General features: G+C 39.2%; 5 protein-coding genes across 8 annotated transcripts; 3 read left to right on the forward strand and 2 right to left on the reverse strand.

Annotated features, from left to right (window-relative positions):
- Nucleotides 1-604: 604 nt before the first annotated feature.
- On the forward strand, nucleotides 605-5,164 carry LOC111479219 (polyadenylate-binding protein 2-like). Its single transcript, XM_023123773.1, has 9 exons — nucleotides 605-851; nucleotides 2,090-2,208; nucleotides 2,461-3,117; nucleotides 3,209-3,286; nucleotides 3,445-3,534; nucleotides 3,712-3,849; nucleotides 4,060-4,233; nucleotides 4,322-4,531; nucleotides 4,633-5,164. Exons 1-9 carry the CDS (start codon nucleotides 605-607, stop codon nucleotides 4,888-4,890), a joined length of 1,971 nt encoding a protein of 656 aa, XP_022979541.1. The 3' UTR covers nucleotides 4,891-5,164.
- Nucleotides 5,165-5,877: 713 nt separating this feature from the next.
- LOC111481879 (40S ribosomal protein S16-like) lies at nucleotides 5,878-6,571 on the forward strand. Its single transcript, XM_023127475.1, has one exon. The coding sequence runs from the start codon at nucleotides 5,943-5,945 to the stop codon at nucleotides 6,375-6,377; it is 435 nt and encodes a 144-aa protein (XP_022983243.1). The 5' UTR covers nucleotides 5,878-5,942; the 3' UTR covers nucleotides 6,378-6,571.
- A 1,525-nt stretch (nucleotides 6,572-8,096) lies between these two features.
- LOC111480245 (protein ALP1-like) lies at nucleotides 8,097-11,849 on the reverse strand. Of its 2 annotated transcripts, none has more exons than XR_002717774.1 (2): nucleotides 10,102-11,849; nucleotides 8,097-8,293 (listed from the first exon to the last, which is right to left on the reverse strand). XR_002717774.1 is itself a non-coding variant. In XM_023125186.1 (2 exons), the coding sequence occupies exons 1-2, from the start codon at nucleotides 11,528-11,530 to the stop codon at nucleotides 10,226-10,228; spliced, it is 1,221 nt and encodes a 406-aa protein (XP_022980954.1). In that variant the 5' UTR covers nucleotides 11,531-11,849; the 3' UTR covers nucleotides 10,051-10,225. The 2 variants fall into 2 exon arrangements, 1 of the variants encoding a protein (XP_022980954.1); XM_023125186.1 differs by lacking the exon at nucleotides 8,097-8,293 and having other exon boundaries at nucleotides 10,051-10,763; nucleotides 10,848-11,849.
- A 973-nt stretch (nucleotides 11,850-12,822) lies between these two features.
- LOC111478886 (exocyst complex component SEC15A-like) lies at nucleotides 12,823-17,190 on the forward strand. Of its 3 annotated transcripts, none has more exons than XM_023123410.1 (2): nucleotides 12,823-13,247; nucleotides 14,656-17,190. In XM_023123410.1, exon 2 carries the CDS (start codon nucleotides 14,673-14,675, stop codon nucleotides 17,028-17,030), a length of 2,358 nt encoding a protein of 785 aa, XP_022979178.1. In that variant the 5' UTR covers nucleotides 12,823-13,247; nucleotides 14,656-14,672; the 3' UTR covers nucleotides 17,031-17,190. The 3 variants fall into 3 exon arrangements, with proteins under 3 accessions (XP_022979178.1, XP_022979171.1, XP_022979179.1); XM_023123403.1 differs by having other exon boundaries at nucleotides 12,825-13,247; nucleotides 14,659-17,190; XM_023123411.1 differs by lacking the exon at nucleotides 12,823-13,247 and adding an exon at nucleotides 14,027-14,380 and having other exon boundaries at nucleotides 14,659-17,190.
- Nucleotides 17,191-19,687: 2,497 nt separating this feature from the next.
- Nucleotides 19,688-21,395, reverse strand: LOC111480329 (U-box domain-containing protein 26-like). Its single transcript, XM_023125307.1, has one exon. The coding sequence runs from the start codon at nucleotides 21,070-21,072 to the stop codon at nucleotides 19,807-19,809; it is 1,266 nt and encodes a 421-aa protein (XP_022981075.1). The 5' UTR covers nucleotides 21,073-21,395; the 3' UTR covers nucleotides 19,688-19,806.
- Nucleotides 21,396-22,470: the final 1,075 nt, after the last annotated feature.

Below are 22,470 nucleotides of genomic sequence, written 5' to 3' on the forward strand. Positions count from 1 at the left end.
ATTCCCGACTTGACCTCGTCAGATGGGCCCACAGAAAGTTAAGATGGACGGTTGAGATTTCGCGTATAGATTTATCTCTAGGGTTTACCCATAACTGCCTACATATATAAGGTCTCGCGCCTTCCTCTTCTTCCTCCTTTTTCAGTGCAGTTTTATCTGCCCTCCAAACCCTCGCGTCTTTTTTGTTCCGACTCTGTCTCCGTCGTTCATACGTCACGCGCCGCTCATTTTCCGGCGCTTACTCATTCCTCCATTCGGATCTTTCCGATTATCTATCCGGTCCTTGTCCTTCCTCCTCTTCCTTCACTATCATTCTCTTCCAGAAAAATCAAAACAATTATTCGTTTTAGGAGTAGGGAGATTTTTCCGTCGGGGCTGTTTATTTTTGGTTCAATATCTAATATCTTAAGGGTTTTGGTTATCTTCTCCGGTTGTTCGTTGCGTTTTGCTGGCCTTTTTTGAGTGTCTGAAGAATCGCCGTTCACTGATTCCTTCTTAGGGTTTGTTTCTGAATAACAAAAGGAGAGGGAAGTGAGGAGAGAAAAAAGGGCAAAAAAACTAATTATTGAGAGTTTTTTTGGAAAGTAGAGAAAGTATTTCGAGTATGGCGGCTCAGGTGCAAGCTCAGCCTCAAAATTCCATTTCCGGCATCAATCCGGCGGGAAATGGTGGTGCAAATTTTGTGACTACTTCTTTGTATGTCGGAGATCTGGACCAGAATGTCACGGATTCGCAGCTTTATGATATATTTAATCAGTTGGGTCAGGTGGTTTCGGTTCGGGTTTGCCGGGACTTGACGACCCGGCGATCTCTCGGCTATGGTTATGTCAACTACAGCAACCCACAAGATGGTCAGTGTGACTTCACTTTTTTTCGCTTCTATTTCGTGTTTAATGTGCTTTGTTTATTTTCTTAAGCTCAATTTGAGCGATGAACATTTCTTAGCTGATTTGGCCGATTGCTTGGGTTGGTATAATGCTGAGATGAATTATAAATTTTAGGATGGTTCATGCATATTAATTCATAGATGTATCGAGAGAATTTAGTCCTACCAATCCCATAAAAGAAAAACTTGTAGCAATTTGATACAAATCGGGGAAATTAGTGTCACCTAGGAGAATAACAATTATAAAAGATTGGGTGGTTGCTTTGGGGGTTAAAATAATGCATACTGTCTGATGGCCATTTCTGTCTACATGACGTGAAAAAACCTGTTTGTTTTATCATTTTGAGAACTAGAGCATGGGCTGTCGGACTGAGAGATGCTGAAGATCATTTTATTGCATTATGATATTTGGTCTTCAGAATATGAAGGTTGTTTTCTATGGCTATGACGTATTTCTGTTGAAAAATGACCACTAAAAATATTGCATGAATACACCATATGTTCTATAGATATGCCTTCTAGTTCCAACAATTTTATTAAGGTAGCTACCAGCAAGGACAGATGATGATTTAGGCAACGATTAAATTATCGATATTGGATTAAAATTAGTTATTAAGTTCTTTTCACTTCCAAAATAAGTTATCGATCTCACTGTTAATGTGTGTGTGTGTGTAATATGTTGCATGAGTATTTATACTTGATAGTCCTTAATTTCAGTTTGTGCTCCCTGATTTATGTCATTACGACAGACATTATAATCCTTGGATTTAAGCTAGTTATTTAGCCTTGTGTAGCATGTGTATCTTAATTTGATGATTGCATTCTTAGGTAGGTCTGGAATGTTACATTGCTATGCATATTTTATGTTTTAAGTTACAAAAACTTGGAAGGTTGAGTTGTTGGACATGTCTACATATCAGCATTTGAACGGATTGTTATGTTCTAGTGTTTGCTTCTTTTAGACAAACATTTTGTAAATTCTTGGGTAAGATTTTGGGACGTAACAATTGGAACAAAATTTTTAGGACTTTAGTTCTTTTTCATTTGAATGCAAAGTTTTATTACAAACTATCATGTGATCCAAACAAAGATATCAGAGTCATTATTGCTTCATATTCCATAGATTCTAGAACTTCATCTTGATCTCATTAAACATTAAATGCACACCATTCTAGCTAATGTAATCATTTTTTGCTTGAACAGCTGCAAGAGCATTGGATGTGCTGAACTTTTCCCCACTAAATGGAAAACCTATTAGAGTTATGTATTCTCACCGTGACCCAAGCATTCGCAAAAGTGGGGCTGGAAATATATTTATCAAGGTATCTATATTTTTCATGTTTTATGCATACCTTTTTGTTTATTTCATGTTCATTTATTCAAATTGATTACTCGATTTTGTTATGAGTTAACTTTTGCATTTTAATTTTACAGAATTTAGACAAAGCAATTGACCATAAAGCTCTACATGTTTTTCATGTTTTGTTCATACCTTTTTGTTTATTACATGTTCATTTATTCAAATTGATTACTCGATTTTGTTATGAGTTAACTTTTACATTTTAATTTTACAGAATTTAGACAAAGCAATTGACCATAAAGCTCTACATGATACATTTTCGGCATTTGGTAGTATCCTTTCTTGCAAAGTGGCTTTAGATTCCTCTGGCCAGTCAAAAGGCTATGGTTTTGTGCAATTTGACAATGAGGAGTCTGCTCTGAAAGCTATTGAGAAGTTGAACGGTATGCTGTTGAATGATAAACAAGTTTATGTAGGACCCTTTCTTCGTAAACAAGAAAGAGATAGTTCTGTTGGCAAATCCAAATTTAACAATGTGTTTGTCAAGAATCTTTCTGAGACAACTACGGAAGAAGATTTGAACAAGGTTTTTTCTGAATTTGGGACAATCACCAGTATCGTTGTGATGAGGGATGCTGATGGCAAATCAAAATGCTTTGGATTTGTGAATTTTGAAAACACTGACGATGCTGCTAGGGCAGTTGATGCCCTCAATGGAAATATATTTGATGATAAGGAGTGGTATGTTGGGAGAGCACAGAAAAAATCTGAAAGAGAAGTAGAATTGAAGAACCGGTTTGAACAAACCATGAAAGAGGCAGCTGACAAGTTCCAGGGGGCAAACTTGTACATTAAAAATTTAGATGATAGCATTAGTGATGATAAGCTTAAGGAGGTTTTTGCTCCGTTTGGCACTATCACCTCGTGCAAGGTTGTAATTTTATTCAAGTGTTATTATTTACATTTTCTTTTGGTTTAGGCCTTTATCGGGTATAGTATTTTGGTTATTTTGTGTGTTTCAGGTCATGCGTGACCCCAATGGTGTGAGCAGAGGTTCTGGATTTGTTGCATTTTCAACCCCTGAAGAGGCATCTAGAGCTGTGAGTTGATGTGCTGTTTTCTATATATGATTTATTATCTATTTAGAAACATCCCTACTCACAATTGATTTAATTGCTGTGCTTTTTTCCATATATGCCTGTGATTAATGATGCATGTATATGGAAGGATTGTAATGGTTCATTGGTATAATTGACAGCTTATGGAGATGAATGGCAAAATAGTTGTTAGCAAACCATTGTATGTAGCACTTGCACAGAGGAAAGAAGATAGAAGGGCCAGATTGCAGGTTCTTTTTCTTATGTTTTCATACTTTTACTTGGCATTGCCATTGTAACATCATTTGTCATAATTTGGCCTCGGGGACATACTACCTTCTAAGTCGCCAGGCTTGGTTGCTTTCCTTTTTTTTTTATTTTTATTTTTTTATTTTGTCAAACATTATCATTTTGACTATGTTGTATAGGCTCAGTTCTCTCAAATACGACCGGTTCCCATGGCTGCTTCAGTTGCCCCTCGGATGCCAATCTATCCCCCTGGTGGTCCAGGTATCGGACAGCAAATGTTTTATGGTCAAGGTCCTCCTACAATGATTCCTTCCCAAGTAACTACTTTTACCAGACACTTTTTGTTGGCATTTTATTTCCGTATTCTTTACCTTTTAGTTGTAGTGAATCAGTGGTAAAATTGTATTGAAGTTCTTATTTACACGTTCATCCTTATTCTATCTTGCATTCCGAAAGGCATAGTGTCATTATGAGAGCCACATTTTCGATTATTGTTCAGTTTGTTTTACTCGTATCATTTTTGCCAGGGTGGCTTTGGTTATCAGCAGCAGCTTGTTCCTGGTATAAGGCCCGGTGGAGGTCCAATGCCAAATTTCTTTGTCCCAATGGTTCAACAGGGTCAGCAAGGGCCGCGTCCTGGTGGCAGACGTGCAGGAGCTGTCCAGCAAACCCAGCAGCCTGTTTCAATGATGCAACAACAGGTTGATGATTTTTCTTTCCATCTTTCTTCCTCTGTGGGCTTTTCGTGTTATTTAAATGGTCTGTTTTGGTTGGTTCAATGGATGATAGATGTTGCCTAGAGGAGGACGTGTCTATCGCTATCCCCCAGGAAGAGGTCTGCCTGATGTTCCTATGCCTGGTGTTGCTGGAGGCATGTTTTCTGTTCCATATGACATGGGTGGTATGCCGTTGCGTGATGCATCCCTCTCCTCTCAACCTGTCCCTGTAGGTGCTCTGGCATCTGCTTTGGCAAATGCTACTCCAGACCAACAGAGAACAGTAAGCATTTTCTATATTATAAACGGAAGATTTCAGTACTATCCATATGATTTTGAACATGAATCATTACTTAACTGGATTGCTTGTGATTGAATGTATAGATGCTGGGGGAGAATCTTTACCCGCTAGTGGAACAATTGGAGCCAGACAACGCAGCCAAGGTAACTGGAATGCTTCTGGAGATGGACCAGACTGAGGTCTTGCATTTACTCGAGTCCCCGGAGGCTTTGAAGGCAAAAGTAGCTGAGGCTATGGAGGTTTTGAGGAATGTAGCTGCTGCAACACAGCAGCAGCAAGCAGGCAATGCAGCAGCTGATCAGCTAGCCTCTCTGTCGCTCACTGAGAACCTCGTGTCGTGAGTTGGTTGGTTTGGTTTGGTTTGGTTTGGTTGGGGTTGTTCATAAAGCTTCCGGATTCATGAATGAATGAAAACATGTAGTATCCATGTGCGATACGATGACTTATTTGTGGAGACCACGGTAATGTGTTCTGTTTTTTTTCCCCTCAAAACTCCTGAAGACTACTGACAGTTTCTTTGTTTTTCCCCCCCCCCTTCTTTTTTGTTCTGCTTTAGGTTGAAGGTTTATTTTTTTCTCTTTTGACATTAATCCGGATAGTCATTTTTTTAATTCATCTTTCTCGTGTTGCTTTCTTTCGTATCATTATATCATCTCTTTGTTGATTTGGAATGCACAATCATGATGTTACTATGTCGAGGCCTTTCGACCGCTCTCGGTAGATGGCTCATGCTCAAATTCACTCTTGAATTTACTTGAAAAGTTTAGGGATTAAATTGAAAACTACATCAAAGTTTAGAGGCAAACTCTTTTTTTCGGTTTAAGATTTATTAAAAGTACTTAAATGATGTATTAAAAGTATATGCCATCGATAGGCTAATCCTTAAGATAATTATGTTTAATATGTTTGTAATACCTAGTAACATGTTTATCCAATTATTTAACAAAAATCCAGACATGATATACAAGCATATTGTAATCAATCAAATTAATAAATAAGCAAATTCTCAACTTTAATTATAACTCAATTAAGTAAGTTAACATATTCTCAAGCAAAAAAGTGAATTATTATTTTAAGTAAAATAATAAATAAAACATTTTATAAATTAATATCAAAAGCATTTTATTAATTCAACAAATTGGATGCAGTTATAATCTACAAAATCCTAAAAATAAAAAATGTATAATTTTCAAGGGGTCTAAAAAAAAAAAAAAAAAAACAATACGGTGCGTTTTGAATGTTTGGGGTTTTGTTGTAATTAGTGATAAACTGAGGGTATATTTCGAAACTTAAAAACCCTAACGAGTTAATCATATATAAATGCTTTAGCAGGCTTTGCCCCAGGCATTTAAATTTGGGGCTTTCACTCCGGCAGCTTTCTGAACCCCTAGCAATGGCGGCTCCGATCGAATCGGTGCAATGTTTCGGACGCAAGAAGACGGCGGTGGCCGTCACCTACTGCAAACGCGGCAGGGGTTTGATTAAGATCAATGGCTGTCCAATCGAGCTTGTTGAGCCAGAGATCTTGCGCTTCAAGGCCTACGAGCCAATCCTCCTCCTTGGACGTCACCGTTTCTCTGGTGTCGATATGCGCATCAGAGTGAAGGGTGGAGGTCACACCTCGCAGATCTACGCCATCCGTCAGAGTATTGCCAAGGCTCTTGTTGCCTTCTACCAGAAGTACGTGGACGAGCAGAGCAAGAAGGAGATTAAAGACATTCTGGTTAGGTATGATAGGACTTTGCTTGTCGCTGATCCTAGGCGCTGTGAGCCCAAGAAATTTGGTGGTCGTGGTGCTCGTGCTAGGTTCCAGAAATCATACCGTTGATCGAAGAGTACTAGGGAAGCGTCGGGGAGAGGCGTTAGTCGGTAATGATAATTTGTTTTTGTTTCTGAGTTCGCATTGCTTCGAAGACATCAAAATTATTGTTCAGTCTATTCTCAATTATAAGTTTTTGAATTTGTAAGACTTGATTTTCCGTTGTTATTACGATAATTGCAATCAAAATGCTTTTTGAAACATCGTGAATTATCCGCCAATTGTTTCTGTTTGTGTTAGATTGTAGTGCAGAAAACGATTAATTATCATTTTTACGCGATGGATTCTTGTTCAAGATGATCATCTAGCTATTGGGTGAAATAGTTATTAGACTTTGATAGTCCCTCGAAACATTGTGATCTAGCATTAGTTTATTCTACTCCGGCAGACTTTCCTTGAAATCATCAGTCCTTTTCTTCATTATTCACTTGATTTCCATTCATCTTCAATGAGTGTCTCCCTGTAGTACATGGGTTGTTGATGCATTGTCCTTTGCTGTGGCTGAAAATTGTAAACCTTGGTGCTAATTGCTCTGCTAAACTCTGTGAACTTAGCTCCCCAAGTGGCTGTTGTTTGACTTGGACAAGTTCTGGATCTTGTCTGGCATTGCTTATTGGTCTGAACTCCACCATAATTGATGGAATTGATGTTTCCAATGCCTGATTGATGATAATAAGCATTAAAAGGTGCTTGACTTATGAGTTCATCGTGTAGTTTAGGTTTATGAAGTTTGTGTTTAGTCCCTAGGCTGCTTATTCTAGGTTTTGCTAAAAGGCTTCAAGAACTGCCCTTCATCTACATAATCAAAAGAACAAAAAAGTGTCTATTTGAACAAACCTTACGTCGTTTAGTGTCTGAATTTCTTGTTGGACTTTTAATTTTGTGTCTAATAATTAATTAAAAAAAATTAAGTGTAGATACGATAACTCTTTTCAATGGGTAAAGAGCATCATTTGGTAAAACGCTTTTATGGCCAACTTCTTAATGCTTCCCTGCCTAATTTTGTTGCTCATTGGTTGCTGTGGTTGTGATCTCTTTCGGTAATTTCACAGCTCGACCTTCATCATAGTTACTCTAGCTAACCGTGGTTGGATTTGATGAATCTATATGTCACAAATTTGTTCATATATTTTGTTTATGTTATCTTTATTGATATATGGAAATCAATTTTAATTGAAAACAAATGTGTTATATATATTCAAACATTTAATCTATGATCTATGAGTAGATATAAATATCTTAATTGATTGTTCTATTTAGATTATTTTCACTTATCTTAAACTACAATTAACAAACATAGTTACTAAAATACGAAATTCTTACACATTAATTAAATGGTTCAACCTAAACTGGATTATGATTAAAGAAGCTAGTTAAGTTATGTTTGAATCGACAAGTTTTAACGAAAAAAAATTATAAGGACTAATTGAGTTACACTTGAATTGACAAGTTTGGATGATTTTTATTATAAAAAAATTGCTGTCCTAGCAATCTTCAAAATAAAATGTGAGATCTATTAAAACTACAAACTAATAAAAGCATACCAATAGAAATGAACGGTTTCTATTGAAATGATGGGAGAAAGAAACGAACGGTTCATCTTATATGTCTATTAAAGATTTATAATACCAAATTTCTCAAGAAACCCAAATGAACTCTCTAATAAACTTCAAAAACTAATATAGTTAGCTATCATATATGCAAAAACCCGGTTCATGAATAGTTTAAGCAACACTTAACTGATTAAGATATATATCCTCGATCAAGAGGTTAGAAGTTTGAAACGTCCCATTTCAACTAAAAAAAAAAAAGAACTAGGAATATGAAAATACTTCTTGGGTCTTGAGTTCAAACTATTGGCACTGATCTTCTCTTGCTTTCTCTGCTCTACCAAAAGCCTTATTTTCAGTTGTTCCATCAAATTCCTAAGAAAACCAACAAGATAAAATGTGAACTGTAATCACTCTATCATTCCATTGCCTATTCAACATCCTGGGCAGTGTCATTTTCAACGATACAGTCTATATCTCCTGCAAACACCTGCTTAGATACTCTGATTTTTTTGCTTCGGCAGTCAAAAGCACCATTTTTCTTAGAGCAGCAGTTATACAGTTGCTAAGCAGATTTCAGCAAGGACAATATCTGATGGGCCAGTGAAGAGGCTGAGCCTCGAAGGAGGGTGGACGGTGAGATCTCATGTCGATGGAAGAGATAAACAAGTGCCCGCGAGGATGTCTGGGCCCTGAAGGGGGTGGATTGTGAGATCCTACATCGGTTGAGGAGGAGAACGAAATATTATTTACAAAGGTGTGGAAACCTCTTCCTAGCGAACACGTTTTTAGAGGGGAAGTCCGAAAGGGAAAGTCCAAAGAAGACAATATTTACTAGCGGTTGGCTTGGACGGTTGTAAACTCCAATTTACTTGGGGTGAGAATGTAATACCATAACCAAGGTATACTAAGCATTCCGGAAAGGGTTCATTGTCTCTTAAAACTATTTCCAAAAGATGGCTGTCCCTAATATCTTGATCATTTCCTAACAGGACACAACCATAATTCAATTCAGAATCAAGCAATAGGCTATGAGAAAGCAGATAAGTGACAAGAATTGAGCACAACACATCAGAAGAAATGATACTCCACCTTTCTAATCCAGCCCCATGAACAGTCATTGTCAGGAGTCGAGAATTCAATGTTCTCAAATGGTGACAGAGAAAACTAGTTAAACCCAATGTAGGATGATGTATTTGGTTTCTTTTAAGTCAAACATGAGACAAGCATCTATGAAATTTCAGCTTTCACAGAGCTTTTAACAGCAATCTGACTAAAAAGTACGCATTTTTGTGCTGAGAAAAACAACAAATGAATGAATATTCTTCATTAAGGACCCAAGGAAAATCCTACAGTGAAGAAGGAACAATGAAATTTTCAGGTACAATCAAATGTCACTGATTCGTAAGGAAGCATACACAAAAGGGGTGGTCCAGTCCGCCGCTAGCAAATATTGTACTCTTTGGACTTTCCTTTTTGGATTTCCCCTCAAGGTTTTAAAACGCGTCTGCTATAGAGAGGTTTCCACATCCTTATAAAGAATGTTTCGGTCTCCTCCCTAACTAATGTGGGATCTCACAATCCACCTCCTCCGAGGCCCACCGTCCTCCTTGGCACTCGTTCCTTTCTCCGATCGATGTGGGACCCCCCAATCCACCCCCTTCGGGACCCAGCCTCCTCGCTGGCACATCGCTCGGTGTCTGGCTTTGATACCATTTATAACGGTCCAAGTCCACTGCTAGCAGATATTGTCCTTTTTGGGCTTCTCCTCAAGGTTTTAAAACGCGTATGTTAAGGAGAGGTTTCCACACCTTTATAAAAAAATGATTCGTTCTCCCCCCGACCGACGTGGGATCTCACATCCCTCAACTACAACACACAGTACAAGATACACAACAATGAGAACTTGGCTATTCCATGTCTCATTGTGGTTTTTCTTTTGTGGTCAGTGATAGGAAATAGAGAGCCAGGTAGAGGGCTTGCAGTCTCCAAATATCAGAGACTTTTGCCCACTTTTTCTTTTTTGATAATCATACGAGCAATAGCTAATTCTAGACATAAAACTCAAAAAATGAGACCAGTTTTGTCAAAAGGGAAAGGAAATGACAAATAAAAAGCAGAACATCCAAAGCTTAGAAGAAGAACGCGTTGTTATAATAATTTGTAAAAGAATCGTCAATTACCTACAATAGTAATTGTTGAATGAAGCTGGATGAGCTGCCTTCAATAAATATCCTAAGAGATGAAGTCTCTTTCAAATGATCTGTACTTATTCCACCAATCAACTGGATTCTTGAGCTTGAAATTTTAAGTGTGAAGCTCTCTAGCTCTCAGAGCCAAGGCCTTCTGTATCATAGAAGCCTTCTCATCAGGTGAATCCTCATTCAATCCAATACCAACATACTGAGAGCTATGATCGAGTGAAGCTAAGCTCTCCCATTCATCAGCCATGGCAGTAAAATCCTCCCTCATCAACAAAGCATTGTGAAGAATTGAGCAAGCACCAATGTATGCAACAGCAGTTTTGAATTCCTCATGCATTGGTTGGCTCAAAACTCCCCAATTTCTCAAACTAATGATGGCTTTCAGAGCTGGAATGGACATCAAGCGATGAGCTTCATTGAAACTCTCTTCAGTTGACCCTGAAACAGCTCCTGCAAAAGGCACCATTAACCATGGAAGCAAAGGATAGTCGCCATGTCCAAACAAGTATTGATTCACAGCCACCCCATGAAGGTAAACAGGAGGAGAACCCAGTAGCCTTTCTTCTTCAATGTCTTTAAACAGCGTTGTGGACATAAGCACCGTGGAGTCGTCTTTATCGCCACGAAATCCTGCAACAATACTAAGGATTCGTGACGAGGAATCAACAACAAGTTGAGTAGCGATGCTATCTTCATAAAAATTGGTATTTCTAATGATCTTGAACCTTGTACAAGAAATCACGCCACAGCAATTCGGAAGCCCAGCAATATCTTCAAAGGCTGAGGATGTTAATTCGAGCTCACTGGGGCAAGGGAATTCAACCCAAAAGCGAAAATTAGTGCAGAGAACACGACACAATTGCTTAGCACAGAACCTCGCTACCGACTCCGAGACGCCAAATTGGTCCGAAATCGTCGAGAAATCGCAGCCTGTGGCCAGCCGGGACAAGCCAACACCGAGTCGAATCTCAGCGGAGAGATCAAGAGGCGAACCTACCGGGTCACGACACTCGAGAAGCGGCTCGAGCAAACCAGAGAGCCATTCAAACGTCGAGGAGGTCATCCGAAAGTGATTCCTGAAAGAATCAGGACTCCGAGTCCGCAACAGATGAACTCGTCCACGGCCGCCGTCCTCACCACCGCTATCGGATGGCCCTAATTCAAGCAGCTCCGACGAATGCGTCCTCTTCCTCTTACGCGAAACGGAGAGAAACGAAAGGGATGCAGCAATTTGCTGGGAAAACAGGAAGTGATTGAAGAGAGGAAAGAGATTAGCATAGAAATTGGAATCAGATGAAGAATTGGACAAAAGAGAATGTGGGTTGGAGGAAGGGAAGAGAAGCAATAGCAGGAGGAGTAGTTGGGAGATCAAAGAAGAGAGTAAAGCAGCCAATTGCCGGGAATCCATTAATGGGTGACTGTCAGTTCGCAGTCACAGAGAATTGCAGCGTGGAGGGTCGGAATTGGGATTCGATTCTCTCGGGAATCGAGCAGAGCGCGAGGAAGGGATTGGTGTTCGTTGTTTTGTCAGCGCCGGACGTGGAAGGCGTGAATCTTGTACAAATTACGCCATAGGAACACCTGGCGGCTTGCTCGGACTACGCTCTCCAGTCTCGACTCTGTTTTTTGGTTTCACGTGGCTTTCCAATTTCGTTCTTTATTTGGGATCCCAAATGCTTCCAAATCTCTCCCCCTTTCACAATCCTTCCAATTTAGGGTTCATCATTTTTTCCCCAAATCTCCATTAATTCACAAAATTAAATGAAAATTTTCATGGATTTCTTACTTTATTCCGTCGATCTCTTACGTTATCGTGTCGATATCCTTATTTATGGAATGATTTCTTTGGCCTCGTGTAGCCATCTCGGCTCGACTTAAGTCGAGACGTTGAGTATTATTGTATAACGTTCGACATGGTGAAGAATTCCCCTCGAAACGACTGTGCTACATGTTACTCTTCACGATCTCGATCACGATCACTCATGTGGTTCTATATTTTTATCCTAATAACTTAAAAAAAAATGTAATTATTATAAATTTTTTTTATAAAATTTTTAATTTTATGTTTAATGTTGGTTAAAATATTAAATTTAGTATCTAATAGTTTTTTAATATTTTCAATATTCAGCGTTTTTATTCATTTAAATTATCTTTTTAATCAAACCAACGCCGTCCTAATCCATATAATTTCAGTTAGTTGGATTAAGATTTTCTTAAAATCCCGTCTTAAAAATTATAATGCAAGTTGGACCCGTTCTTGTCTTTTTGTGATAAGCTTTTGACCTCGTTTTGCTCGAGAGAAAGAACATGATCAGTAAAATAAGAGAAACCTACGCACTGTTATGATACTTCCCGCACCCACTCCAATGTTTAAGCTAATTAAGAGTTTGAGTATATAAAATTTTTTGGAATGAAGAACAAATGTTATCTTCGTGATCGAAGAGTTTGTATATCATACGAGCGAGGAGTGCCCACGGCACACGTCTCCTTCTAGGTCTACCTCGACCTCTTCGTGAGGACCATCTTTAGGGCTAACCACGTGAAATTAGGCTTCGACCCATTTTCTTCTCTTTTTATTTGTTCCACGATTAGCTCCTTATGGAACATTCCGTTAAATTTAGCTCGTACATTTTTTTGATTAGTTGGTACGTGATGATATATATATATTTATGTAAGTATATATTTGGAGGAAATTACATATATAGCCTTAAAAGATGAGAAATTTACGAACCTTTTTCTAGTAAAACACTTGCCGCCCCATGTTCATCTTCAAGCTGGCTGCTCTGGCACTCATGAAGCTGAACCCTTCCAGTCCCCTCTGCATTTCGTCATAAACCCTCTTTCGTCGAGGCCTCACTTCAGTCTCCATTAATTGAAGGGAAAAGCTCCATCCCTCCCGAATTAGAGCTCGATTCAGCCTACTGGGATTCCCTCTCTCAAGCTGGAATTCCTCTCTTTCAGTGGAAGGTGACCTTGTGGTTATCGCCTTTCTTGGTCTCCCTTTCTTGTTTCCGGACACTGCTGATCCAGCCGGAGTTCATATTCGCGGTTCGTGTGTGATACTCATCTCTCCATTTGTCATTCAGGCTTCACCTCTCCATGCGTGATCGAACCCTCCGCTGAAGGTCTGTTTAATGGCTGATTCTGATATCATTGTTATGAAACGAAGTTGTCTTTCGTCGTGTGTGTTTGTGCTTTATGGGTGATTTGGACTGGTTTTGGAGATGGATATCAAATGTTTTGTGTTGATATGGATAACTATTAGGTTATTGGAGGGAACTTTCTCCAATTGATGTCCTCTGCTGGGATTTTTCCCATTTCCCAATTTTCAGTTGGAAATTCTTTCTCCAGTCGTTCGTCCTCTCAATTGTCTCAGTAAGAGTTTTTGCTAAGGTTTTTGTTTCTTGTCTCCGTGTTTGTCTCCTGGAGAATTCGATTTCTTGTTTTGATATCATGTTAAATTTCTGGACCAAAAGGTCAGGCTACAGTGGTTATGCTCATCATGGATTGTCCCATTCTTTAGGCGCACTGAGGTGTGTGCCTTTGGTGGGGCGAGACACGTCTTGCCTGGATTGCCCCATTTTTTGCTATCCCATGCTCCTTCAATGAAGGCTTGCCCGATGGTTGCCAATAACTTCAATGGCGGTGCCTCATTAAGCAAGGCAACCAGTTCATCTTCTTCACGTTTTTTCATTTACTTTTCCTAGTTTAAATTCCTTCATTCAGCTTTAGTACTTTAACCTGACACTTTATTCCATTTCCATCCCGCCAAACAACTTGTGAGATCCCACGTTGGTTGGAGAGGAGAACGAAACATTCCTTATAAGGGTGTGGAAACCTCTCCCTAGCAGACTCGTTTTAAAATCTTGAGGGGAAGCCCTGAAGGGAAAGCCAAAGAGGACAATATTTGCTAGCGGTGGGCTTGAGATGTTACACAACTGGTCATCTTCAAGCTCGACTCTCCTTCATTTCCATTTTCTTAGTAATTGAGGGTTGACCCCTCTGCTTTCATTTGCTTCTTTTTTTTACTGAGATCCAGAATGATCCTTCTCGGTCTTAAAGTTTTTCTTATGGTTCCCATTTTAAGGCCTCCTTAGCTTAAGAGTTCATCATTTGAAGTACACCTTTTGCTTTGAAAATATTGCCAACACCCACAGTTTCCCCTTGTCCTTGAGGTGAAAAGAAGAAAACTGTTATTGTATTGTAGAAAAAGGCTCCCATGTGTGCAACCACTGACTAACCACACCATTGCTATGGGGTACGTAAACCTTTTTCTAGTATCTGAATGTAGACAATGTCATCGGAATACTCATATAGGATTCGTCCTATGAACTAAGAAAGATGTTTTCTCCATATTCCTCTAGTGAGTTGGAGTAGGTTGAATATTAAGAATGTTAGTGCTTGTTTCTGAAATGAATATTGATTGAGTGCGAATACTTGATCTTCATTGTGCCATTTATTGCTTAGTAAACCAAGTCTTAACTTTTGCAATGTATAGATATTATATTAATCTTGTTTATGTTTATGTTTTTGCAGAGTTGATCTTAATAATGGAGGTAAAGCCAAAAAGGAGAAACGCTGCAGAGAACGGGGAAACTGCGGAAGACCTTGCTTCATTGATTGGGAATGGCGAAGATCTTGCTCCAATTGTGAGACATGCATTTGAAATGAGGTGGCCAGAAACTCTCCTTCATCAGCTGAAGATCATTGTGAAGAAGAAAGAAGTTGAAATTGAGGAATTGTGCAAGACGCACTATGAAGAATTTATTTGTGCAGTCGATGAACTTCGTGGCGTATTGGTCGATGCAGAAAAGTTGAAGGGTGAACTATCTAGTGATAATTCTAAATTGCAAGAGATAGGGAGTGCTCTCTTGGTCAGACTCGAGGAACTTCTTGGATCTTATTCTATTAAAAAGAATGTGGCTAAAGCCATCAACATGTCTGAGAATTGTGTTCAAGTGTTGGATCTTTGTGCCAAGTGCAATTTTCATATATCTAAAGACCAGTTCTACCCTGCATTGAAAACTATCAATCTGATTGAGAAGAATTATTTGCAGAAGATTTCGGTCAAGTCACTAAGAATGGTCATTGAGACAAGAATTCCTGTGATTAAATCTCACATTGCGAAGAAAGTTTCTGATGAATTTAATGAATGGCTTGTTCACATAAGAAGTTCTGCCAAGGTTATTGGGCATACAGCTATCGGTCATGCAGCAACTTCTCGTCAAAAAGACGAGGCAATGTTAGAGCGTCAGAGGAAAGTTGAGGAACAGAGCATTTCAGGTCTGGGAGATTTTGCGTATACTTTAGATGTTGAAGATATTGATGAGGACTCGGCTCTAAAGTTTGACCTGACACCCGTTTATCGGGCATATCACATTCATGCAAGCCTTGGCACCCTAGAGCAGTTTCGTGAATATTACTATAGGAACCGAATGCTGCAGCTTAATTCAGACTTGCAGATCTCCTCTAGTCAGCCTTTTATAGAATCCTATCAGACATTTTTAGCTCAAATTGCAGGTTATTTTATTGTCGAGGATCGCGTCATGAGAACTTCTAGAGGGCTATTATCAGCTGAACAGGTCGATGCAATGTTAGAAACTGTTGTTAGCAAGTTGACATCAGTGCTGGAAGAACAGTTTTCCCTCATGGACTCTGCAACCCACCTTCTTCTGGTGAAGGATTATGTCACTCTTTTGGCATCTGCTCTTAGGCAATATGGCTACGAAATTGGCGTGGTACTTGAGGCTTTCAATAAAAGCCGGGACAAATACCACGAGCTTCTTTTGGAAGAGTGTCGGCAGCAGATTGTGGATGCTCTTGCTAATGACTCTGGTAAGCAGATGGTTATGAAAAAAGATAGTGATTACGAAACCAACGTTCTCTCCTTTAATCTCCAGTCGTCGGATATAATTCCTGCATTTCCATATATAGCACCATTTTCGTCTACGGTTCCTGATGTCTGCCGCATTGTGAGGTCCTTCATTAAAGGGTCTGTTGATTATTTGTCGTACAGCGTGCATTCTCGACCGTTCGATGCTGTGAAGAAGTACTTGGATAGGCTCCTAACAGATGTTTTAAATGAAGCAATACTCAATACTATTCATAGCAGCTCTGTTGCTGTTTCTCAACCAATGCAAATTGCTGCAAATATTACTGTTCTTGAAAGAGCCTGCGACTTTTTCCTTAGCTATGCAGCTCAACTATCCGGGGTGCCTCTTCTTGAAAGGCCACAAGCTAATCTTAATTCTAATATTGTTCTCAAAACTTCAAGAGATGCAGCTAATCTTGCATTGTTGAATTTGGTTAATACCAAATTGGATGAGTTTATGGCTCTAACAGAGAATATTAGTTGGACTTCTGAGGAGGTTTCTGCAAATGCAAATGACTATATAAATGAAGTGCTTATCTATCTCGACACTATATTATCCACCGTACAGCAGATTTTACCTTCAGAAGCCTTATATAAGGTTGGAAGTGGGGCGTTCGAACACATATCGAACTCTATCTTCGCAGCTTTTCTTAGTGATAGCGTCAAAAGGTTCAATGCTAACGCAGTCATGGCCATCGACAACGATCTAAAGGTGCTGGAAACTTTTGCAGATGAGAAGTTCCATAGCAGCGGATTGAGTGAAATGTACGAAGGAGGTAGCTTTCGAAACGGCTTGGTGGAAGCCAGGCAACTTATTAACCTTTTGCTGAGCAGTCAACCTGAAAACTTCATGAATCCTGAAATAAGAGAGGAGAAATATAACATGTTGGATTATAAGAAGGTGGGTATTATATGTGAGAAATTTAAAGATTCTCCTGATGGGATCTTTGGGAGCCTTTCGAACAGAAATATGAAACAAAGCTCTCGAAAGAAATCGATGGACATTCTGAAGAAAAGGCTGAAAGATTTCAACTAAGAAGGCTTGAAGATTGGCTGCAACAGCAGTAAGAACTCAACTCCCTTCGCCATATTTATTCAGTAGCTGTATAATTTGTGTTCTCTGCTACACTTTGTTTAGATGATTTGTGTTATATTATTCAATACCTCTTCGTGCTTGAAGAAACTTTTGGTCACTATCCCTCCTCACATCATTAGTATTTGTTCTAGCTTTATGTTCACATGTCATTTCTTCTTCCTTTACAAGTTTCTTGGTATTACAGTTCTGATACTGTCAGGAGAGTTTTCGATATATGACGATGCCATAAAATAGCCATAAAATAGTTTTCCTGTCTCCGTCCCACCTCCTATTTCAATCTCCATCCCCCGCCCCCCATGGGTTAAATGGACATTTCTAGAGCATGCCCTTCTATGAGATTCCACATCGGTTGGAGAGAGGAACAAAACATTCTTTATAAGGGTGTGAAAACCTCTCTCGAGCAGACACATTTTAAAACCTTGAGGAAAATCCTAGAAGGGAAAACTCAAATAGGACAATATCTGCTAACAGTGGACTTAGGCTGTTACACCTTCGTAAAGTAGCTTTCCTGCCTCCGTTCCCACCTCCTATTTCAATCCCCATCCTCGGCTCCATGGGTTAAATGAACATCTCTAGAGCACGCCCTTCTGTAAGATCCCACGTCGGTTAGAGAGGGAAACAAAACATTCTTTATAAGGGTGCGAAAACCTCTCCCTAGTTGACACATTTAAAATCTTGAGGGAAAGCCCAAAGAAGATAATATATATTAGCGGTGGGCTTAGGCTATTACACCATCATTTTCGGTTGTCAATGAGGTTGGAATTCTCATCATTTTCGGTTGTCAATGAGGTTGGAATTCTAAATTGATAGGTAGTGATATGTTGATGGAAATTGAGAATGACATCTAAGTCATCATGGAGTTCATAGTTGACACGCATGTTGTAATGGTGAAAACTCATCTTAAATTCATATCATAGGTCGTTAGAAGACGAAATCACCCATCAAAATAGAACCCGAACCGAAATGGAGGATTCTATCCTAAACCAAAGCTTTATGAAGCAATTCAATAGAACTTAAAAAAGATTCCTACACCAACACATCACTTCATGGGGGTCCCAAGCGATGTGGTTCCAATTCCAATTCCAACTCCAATTACAAGACTTCAACTGAGACTATACAAAAGAATAGGAAGAAAGTAAAGTTAAAAGCATTTGTTTATTTTGTTCCATTACTTAGGGTCATGTGAAGGCCAAAATAAGAACCAAAGCCATGTGATTCCCAATGGTTTCTTCTATTCCACCCAACATGTGACCATTATCTTCCATATTCTGAAAGCCACAAAACTATTCCCACTTTGTACCTTACAACTTTAGGACAGCCCCACATCCATTGCATCCCATAACTTATCTGCAGGCCTTTCTAATACATGTGGGGTTCACCTCCTCTGGCTGCTTTGAGTCAAACCTTCTTTGACAATGACATTCACTTTTGAATCTTCCTTTGCAATATTATTATCAGTTTCTTATCAGCTTCTTGTCTCTCAATACATTTCCAGAAATCAATCTAAGTTTCAACACATTTCATTCATATCGTTCCTGAACAAGTGTTAACAGGGAAGTTGGGTCTCGAAGAGGAGTGGATTGTGAGATCCCACATCGATTGAAGAGGGGAGCGAAACATTCTTTATAAGGGTGTGGAAATCTTGAGAGAAAATCTGAAAGGGAAAGTCCAAAGAAGACAATATCTACTAGTGGTGAGTTTTTTATTATTATTATTAATTGAATGGAGTGAATATGCATCTGCATAATATGTTTTTTTTTTTTTTTGTTAAATTAAAATTATTAAAATTTTATAAAGTATAATACTGTAAAATATTAATTAATAATAAGCATTCATAATAAAGAAGTAGAGCATTATTGATGAGTGGAGGCATGAAAATCTTGGTCAATCTTTTATTGGGGAATATACTTAGGAAAACAAAGAAAAAGAATATATTGTTAATTATGTGGTTCTGATAATCATATTAATAATAATAAGATGTTGATGCTAGTGTTACAATGTGACCCAAAAAAGCTTCCTTCACAAATCCCAAAAATTAAAATCCAAAATAAAAATAAAATTGATTAATATCTTTGAATTCTCTCCAAAGGACCCAAAACAACAAGAAATTATGATTTGGACCCTCAAACTCCACTTATTTCAATAATTCTCCCTCATTCTCCACAATTATTTTCTTTGACCAATTATTTAAGGAAAAAAATATTATAATTATGTACGACAAAGTTATAATCCATAGTTAAGGTTGCAGTAAGACTACTAATCGACGACATTGACCTAAAGAGAGCGACGGTCGGGGGATTAGATTATGAGACAACATGCTCGGATTGTAATTTAGATTTGTCGTGGGCTAATTTGTAATTTTTATCTAAAGGGTAATTAAGACATTTATGGTACCAAATTTCGAGAAAATGACATTTCTTCAACATTTTTTAACATTATTAAAAGAAGGTCTAAATTACTAAAAAAAGATTAGAGATTCCTTGGAAATTAATGGGGTTAAAAAATCATTAAAAGGAAATAAGGTTACAAATGTCAAAAATATTCAAATAAAAACGTAACAAAATAGACTCAAAACAATTTTTTTTTTTTTTTTTTTCTGAAAGCTATTGAACAAAAAAAAAAGTTTACGTACAAAAATTACATACAGAAACTACTGAAACTTTCTTTGTTCTTCTTTGTTCTTCACGGATGAATGAACGGACGTGAGAGATCGGAATTAATAAAACGGTATCACAATTTCACTGCAACCGTAGTCGTCCGAGTTTCCAACGGAATCCTGCGGCCATGAATCTCGAAGAAGCTTCAGCAGCACTTGGGATTTCCGTTTAACTCGATCCGTACAATCGCTTTGCACCAGCAACAACAACTGTGTAAAAATCCCTGCTGCCACCGCTTCCCGTCGGTTCTCCTCCGACGCCGAGCACAGCGACACCAGAGCTCCGACTGCTGATTCCGTCGCTCGGTCTGAGATCTTCAGAATGACTTTCACCAAAAGCGGAACCGTGAGCGCGTGAGCGGCAAACGCGTCGTAACCAGTTGGAATTCTGCAAATGAGTTCGATTGTTGCTAGGGCTCTCTCTGCGTCGTACTTCTCCAAATCGGGGAACCGGTCGATGAGAATCTCGGCGGCGCCGGCGGAAACCGCCTTGTGCCTGGTTTGTTTCACTAAACAGAGAGCGAACAAGGCCTTAACTCCGACCTTCACAGCTCGCGGATACGCCGTTGGATCTCTGAGAATTTCGACCACGCCTTCGAATAATTCGTCGATAGCGCAAATTTGTCCTCGAAGCTCGGACGCTCGAGTTCCTGCAATCACGATTTCAATCAACGCAGCGGCATTGATTCGGACTTCAATCGAAGAATCAAAAAGAAGATGTGACAGGTAACCAATCCGTTGCGGATCAGACGCAACGAGAACGCACTCAGATTCCGTGAGCGGCAACATCACAAGCAACGCGAGCGATTCGCGGCTCAAATCAGGAGAAACCGAATCCGAATCCGAATTCGAAAACACAACATCAATAAGAATTTCACGAGCATTCAGAGAAGAAATCAACGACCGATTCTTCTCCGAGTCACGAGCAAGTCCTTTCAACCGCCGCACAGCCGAGATTCTCGAACTCGAACCACTCGATTTCGACGAAGCTTGGCCAAGCAGAGACCGAACCAAAGACGGATCCGCTGGTTGCTTCGGTGTCGGAATCCGCTCAACACCATAAGACCGATTCGCAACACACCACTCCTGGATGAGGCGTCGCAACGTATGGTTAGGGATGAGCGTAAACTCCGTAAGCGGAGCCCTAGTGACCGGACACGTAGTGTTGCCGGTGGCCACCCATGACTCAATACTAGAACGGTCATAGGTCTGGCCAGTGCTAACCGTAACCGGATCGCGCATAAGCTCGAGAGAAATCGGGCACCTGAAATGGTAAGGAATCTGCACGCTCAAATCCAAGGGCTCAACAACAACACTTCCAGGCATGTTTTCCTAAACTCTCTGCTTCGATTCTTTAACTCAAAGAGAAAATTCGTCAAAAACAAACAAACAGGTGGGGGACGACGGTACACAAACAAACACAGAAACCACAAATACTAATACTAACAAATCTGAGCGCTCTGCAAATTTTCAGTGTTAGCTTTTCCTTTACACTCCCTTTTTTCCTTTTTTTCTCTCTGTGTTTGTTCTTCTTCTCTCTAGAATTGAATGGAACAGAGAGACATGCCCAACAGGTAAAAGAAAGAGAGAGTTTAGAGAGAAACAAAGACTGCTTTCTGCGTACTCTGTTCTTCTGCCCCTTCTGCGACTTGCCCCTTATCTGACTTCGCCCCCACACGTGTGGTGCAGGAATTTCTTTTTCTTTTTTTTTTTCCCCTCTGACCTAACCATGGTTAGTTCTGGGTTTAGTTAGATAGACCGGTGGGTGTGTGTAGCAATTTTGGTCAAAAGTGAAAGAAGTAGGAGTGTTTGGATGTGGGTTCCACCATTTCCCTGTCCTTGGAAGATCATATTCTTCTCCCTGTTTACATCAATCCTGCTCTTCTCTTCTCATTAATGGTGCATTTCACACGGTTGGATGATGAAAGTCCACGTCGGCTGATTTAGGGAATGATCATGGGTTTATAAACAAAGAATACTCTCTCTCCATTGGTATTGGTACTAGGCCTTTTGGAGAAGTCCAAAGCAAAGTCGTGAGAGCTTATGCTCAAAGTGGACAATATTATACCAGTGTGGAGAGTCGTGTTCATCTAACATTCATTTCCTTTCCTTTTATAGGTTCTTCAATCCATATTTCTTCATCTTTGGGAAAATTTACCAGTTTTTTTTGCCTCCTTTAATCCAACTATTTCCTAGCGGGTTTGTTTCTATCGTGTTTACTCTTTTTAGCAGTAATTAAAATCCTCTCGTTCATGTTAGATTTATATGCCGAATTAAATGCTTATCTTTGACGGATCATTTTTTAAAAAGAATATTACATCACATGAAGTAGGGAATTCAAACGGGAGACCTTTTAGAGGGATATGAATAAATGGGTTATCTTTGACGGATGATATTTTTCTTAATAAATTGATGATCTTTCTTTTAGATTATTACATCACCGTATGTAGCAAAGAATTCAAACCTTCTATCTTTTTGAAAGAGTGGAGATGCTTCAACCATTTATATTGTCTACATCACCAAAGCTTAAGTGATAAGCATTAGTTTCTCTTTATGAGTTGTAGATTGACTAGCTCTATATCTTTTCGAATAACTTAGAATATATGAAAATAAAAACAAAAATCGATTACAAAGAATAGTTTCTCTAATATTAAATTTGTTACTAAAGATGTAAGATCTTACATCGGTGGGAGAGGGAAACGGAGCATTCGAGGTGGGAGAGGA

Source organism: Cucurbita maxima, unplaced genomic scaffold (assembly GCF_002738345.1).
Source record: "Cucurbita maxima cultivar Rimu unplaced genomic scaffold, Cmax_1.0 Cma_Scf00001, whole genome shotgun sequence".
Classification (NCBI taxonomy): domain Eukaryota; kingdom Viridiplantae; phylum Streptophyta; class Magnoliopsida; order Cucurbitales; family Cucurbitaceae; genus Cucurbita; species Cucurbita maxima.